This window comes from Lolium rigidum, chromosome 6, assembly GCF_022539505.1.
Source record: "Lolium rigidum isolate FL_2022 chromosome 6, APGP_CSIRO_Lrig_0.1, whole genome shotgun sequence".
Classification (NCBI taxonomy): Eukaryota; Viridiplantae; Streptophyta; class Magnoliopsida; order Poales; family Poaceae; genus Lolium; species Lolium rigidum.
Window position 1 is genome coordinate 75439429 of NC_061513.1, and position 5088 is coordinate 75444516.

General features: G+C 50.7%; 1 protein-coding gene across 1 annotated transcript; it reads left to right on the forward strand.

Moving 5' to 3' along the window:
• Positions 1-1173: 1173 nt before the first annotated feature.
• On the forward strand, positions 1174-5088 carry LOC124668256 (glycerol-3-phosphate 2-O-acyltransferase 6). Its single transcript, XM_047205427.1, has 2 exons — positions 1174-1788; positions 4018-5088. The coding sequence occupies exons 1-2, from the start codon at positions 1174-1176 to the stop codon at positions 4894-4896; spliced, it is 1494 nt and encodes a 497-aa protein (XP_047061383.1). The 3' UTR covers positions 4897-5088.

A 5088-nucleotide genomic window follows, 5' to 3' on the forward strand; every position in this document is an offset into this window, starting at 1 on the left:
ATCAAAATATTACACGTGTCTTATCTTTCTCTCCATCCTCTCTTGGGCATATTTCCCAACGTCCAGATTCTTCCCCGATTTGCCAATGCTCCCGAACGTAATGGATAACACCCCTCTTTTGTTTTCCCACGCCGCCTCACCCAAGACAAAGTTGGTTGAGCGGCCACAACAAGCTTCTGGCGGCATCGGCAGCGAGGTACAAGTCGATTTGTGCGACAACAAGAACGAATCGGACAAATTTAACTCCGGTGAAAGGTACGTTGATTCGTTTGCAGGCGGTCTCGATTCGATGGCGGCAGGCGTGAATCGCGTTGTGGTGAAGTCAAACTGGGGAAGAGTCTGGGCGTTGAAAAACATGCCCGGGGGAAGGGGGAAAGATAAGACGTTCATAACATTTTGGTCACTTATCGGTGGTATGGGGCGTAAATAAAAAAGCGCTTCACGTTTTCCTGTTTTAGTTGTACCAAAAGCTGGATCAGCTCCATAAATCAAAGAAAAAAACTGAAGCAACTCCAATTTCCAGAAACATGAAGCTGAGGGGGGACACCGAAGCACTCCTCGCCATTTTTATGTTTATTCCAGCTTAAAAAATATGTTAAAGAAGCTTAAGAAAAAGTTCATATGCTTTTCAGTAAGTAGCATTTCTTATCGAAGAAAATACACGCCTGTGTGATGCACGGGAAAGGTAGACAGGTGAGACGTAATGTGATCATGTGAAACAGCAGTAGCACACAGTACCACAGCATGTGACGGTGTCACTTGCCATCTCAGAAATTCAAGACGATGATGTGATTGTGAAAACGAGCAAAGCCGTTTGGCTACGTGACGGGCCCTCCCTGAAAGTAGCAACGGATTGGTCGCCATTAGCTGTTCCGGCCCATTTACAGGGTGTGAGGCATCCGCGTCTCGCAGGTCACAGGGTTTTAGCTTAATCCGGTGCATGGATGGCGATGTCAGTCCCATGCCATGCGCGGGTACCGCTCTCTAGAAGTAATGGCCTCTGAAAGTTAGCTGAAAGCTTGCCCGGAATTAATCGCCGTCCTGGCTGTCCTCCTCCGTTCTCCGTTATCTCCCTCCTACCACCACCAACCTTCTGCGTGTATATTTACTCTTCCCAGCCCGCCGCTCCACTGCCACACCGCGCGCCGCCCGGTGAGATCGGAGCAGCAAGCAATGGCGTCCATGAGGTTCAAGCCGGTGGAGGAGTGCAGCTCGGAGGGCCGGTCGGAGCAGACGGTGGCGGCGGACTTCGACGGCACGCTGCTGCGGTCCTCCAACGCCTTCCCCTACTACCTCCTCGTCGCCCTCGAGGCCGGCAGCGTGCTCCGCGCCGTCGCGCTGCTCCTGTCGGTGCCCTTCGTGTACGCCACCTACATCTTCTTCTCGGAGACGCTGGCCATCGCCACGCTGGTGTACATCTCGACGGCGGGGCTCAAGGTGCGGAGCATCGAGATGGCGGCGCGGTCGGTGCTGCCCAGGTTCTACGCGGAGGACGTCCACCCGGAGAGCTGGCGCGTGTTCAGGTCCTTCGGCAAGCGGTACGTCATCACGGCCAGCCCCAGGGTCATGGTGGAGCCGTTCGCCAGGGAGTTCCTGGGAGCAGACAGGGTGGTGGGCACGGAGCTGGAGGTCGGGAAGAACGGCAAGGCCACCGGGTTCATGGTCAAGCCCGGCGTGCTCGTCGGCGACCACAAGAAGCAGGCCGTGTTGAAGGAGCTGGGCGACGCGGTGCCTGATGTTGGCATGGGGGACAGGGCGTCCGATTTCGACTTCATGTCATTATGCAAGGTCCGATCCCGATTCCCTCGCCTTCCCATTTTGTTACTTGACTTCTTCGTTGAATTACCATTATTTCTAGATTCTAGCTCAAAAATTTCTTGCATGATTTGAATTGCACTCTGAACTATCCTTGAGCAGATCCTGAATAATTAACTGCTATAGAGATCTTCAGGAAGAAATAACTGGTATAAATTGCTAAGATCTCATTTAGACTTGTTATGTTTTTGAAAATGGTTTTGCTAATTTTCAGTCAGCGGAGAATTAGCCTTAGTTTTCAGTCGAGTGATACACAGTAAAATTACATTGTGATTCATGCTAGTCATAAGTTGTAAGTTGTAACTCGGTTATTTTAGTTGCACATAGGCTGGAGCTGAGATTTGTAACTAATTGCAGGTTACTAGCATTATCTGACTTAATTCTGGTGGACTAAATTCTCTGACGATTAAGAAAAAAATTGAGGGACAGACGACTAAGAATTAGCCAAACTCTTTTTTTAAGTACCTGCATTGTCGTGCAGACATGGGTCGAAGACGTAGGCTTCAGAGGTACTAACATATGCAAAACATTGGTTAATTATGGGGTAGCATTAGCAGCCAGTGCCATATCTGTATCTTCAATCAGCCCATATTGTTGGCGTCTTGGCGACACGTTGAGTGTTCAATTGCGCAAATCGGGCACCTAATAAGTTGGTAACCAACTTCGCGTCGGAGACCTCGGATTACTTGAGTTGGTAACCGGTAGGCAGGAGTTGTTCGAGCCCGAGCACGACCTAGTAGAGTAGAGTGTTGAGTCGGTGTCACTGTCAGCAGGTCCCTTTATTACAGATCTGCAGGATACTGTGGACAGTGACAGACCCCGCCATTAATCCACCGGTTCAGTCGTAATTAACCACCGTTGCCGTTGCACCTCACCCCTACACTCCCACTGAGCCACACAGATCATGGGATGCTGTCGGTCTCGCAAGCGGCGGAGTGAATGCGCCGTGTTCACTGTTCAGGCCGACGGCGTCGGTCAGTCAGCTCTATCTACGGTTGTTTGGTGGGAATTCAAGCCTTGTCGAGGGCGCATTCATGGAGATCGATCGCATCTGGCTTGCCCTGTGCGAGACATCAGAGCTGGCGTGAGCGTGTCTTCCAGATCTACGGCCGCTTCTTCCTCAATCTCCTTCCTTCATTCTTATCAGCTTGCAGAGAAACTAATTTCCGGCTTGTTACTCTGGGGGCATGGCTCTGGTACTACTGCAGTCATGGGAGAATAACTAATTTCTCTCTTGCTGGGAAGGCTGACCAACCTATTTATGGCTCCAGATTCAAATTTAATTGCACCTCTGTTCTGGTGGGAGCAGGAGTGCACCACGGCTAGTTGCTGTATTTCGGCGTCAGCATCATGGTCACTGCTGCCTGTGCTTTTCTCCCATATCAGCTGCGTCAAACTATTTAACTCAGCACCCCTGGCTAGTCCGTGAAATTGAGGTCCAAATGTGGTTTTATTTATAATTTTCCTAATTCTCACGCGCCTTCAGTTAAGCTTCAGTCAGCTTCCACACCACTGAATTGTCTCGTGATACATGCTTGCCAATGAGTTCGAACCGAGAGAGAAAAAAAGCCACAGAGAGGATTGCTCCATAATTCGGGCTAGTTACAAGGCGCAACATGCTTGCCAATTGCAGGATGTGTTGCAAGTTGCAACCGAGAAAAAAAAAGCCACGGAGAGAATTGCTCCATAATTCGGGCTAGTTACAAGGCGCAACTGAGTTGGAAGTACTACATCTTGCTCCGTAATTCGGGCTAGTTATGAGATGCAATTGGAAAAAATACTCTAGATTCTTAGATTGCTTCATTCTTCATGCTAGTCATAAGTTATAACTTGTAACTTGATGTGCAATTGAGATTTGATGTCACCTGACTGTTAATTTGAAAAATACACTGGACTGCCCTACTATGATATATTTTTGTGAAACGAAGCAAAAGATTTATCATTTTGATTGATTAAGGAGAAGTTTTATAAGATCACAATGAAGTTTATGCTACTACTGACTATGAAATTGCAGTAAGCACAACGATTCAAAGTTATAATTGTACTGAAGTTAGTACGAGTTCGATTGTACGAAGATAATGTACGTGTCAAAATTAACTGCTTATGCTGACAAATAAAATTAATTCTACAGTCGTAGTAGTGGTGGTACCACTATTTTGAGATCTTGATAACGCTGAGCACGTACGTACTGTGGATTTGCAGGAAGCCTACCTGGTGACGCCGAGGAAGTACAGCCCGGTGCCCAAGAACCAGCTGCTGACCCCGCTCATCCTCCACGACGGCCGCCTCGTGCAGCGCCCGACGCCGCTGGTGGCGCTCGTCACCTTCCTCTGGATGCCCTTCGGCTTCGCCCTCGCGCTCCTCCGCGTCTACATCAACCTGCCCCTCCCGGAGCGCTACGTCTTCTACATCTACCACATGATGGGCATCCGGCTCATCGTCAAGGGCAACCCGCCGCCTCCGCCCAAGAAGGGCAGCCCGGGGGTCCTCTTCGTGTGCAACCACCGCACCGTGCTCGACCCGATCGAGGTCGCCGTCGCGCTCGGCCGCAAGGTGAGCTGCGTCACCTACAGCATCTCCAAGTTCTCGGAGCTCATCTCGCCGATCAAGGCCGTGGCGCTGTCGCGGGAGCGCGACAAGGACGCCGAGAACATCCGGCGGCTGCTGGAGGAGGGCGACCTGGTGATCTGCCCCGAGGGCACCACCTGCCGGGAGCCCTACCTGCTGCGGTTCAGCGCGCTCTTCGCCGAGCTCACCGACCGCATCGTGCCCGTGGCGATCAACACCAAGGAGAACATGTTCCACGGCTCCACCGTGCGGGGCTTCAAGCTCATGGACCCTTACTTCTTCTTCATGAACCCGCGGCCGGTCTACGAGGTCACCTTCCTCAACATGCTGCCCAAGGAGCTCACCTGCGGCGGGGGCAAGTCGCCCATCGAGGTCGCAAACTACATCCAGAAGACGCTCAGCGACCAGCTCGGCTTCGAGTGCACAGCCATCACGCGCAAGGAGAAGTACGGCATACTGGCCGGTACCGACGGACGCGTCCCATCCAAGAATAAGGACAAGGAGAAGAACTAGCTCATCGATCGAACTGCCGGCCTTACAATTATTTACCATGGTTCTTAGTATTGTTTTACAGTTTATTTACAACAGTTAATTGTGATTTGTCAAGAAGTTGGTCGATTACTCACTGTTTCCAGGAAATTAAGAGGTCTTGTTCGTGTATTAGCTTGGAGATCACAATTAGCTAGCACCAAAGTAATTGTTTAT

Coding starts and splice junctions, on each gene's coding strand:
- LOC124668256 (XM_047205427.1), top strand. CDS start 1,174: ATGGCGTCCATGAGGTTCAAGCCGGTGGAGGAGTGCAGCTCGGAGGGC. Junction 1,789..4,017: donor ACTTCATGTCATTATGCAAG/GTCCGATCCCGA, acceptor GTGGATTTGCAG/GAAGCCTACCTGGTGACGCC.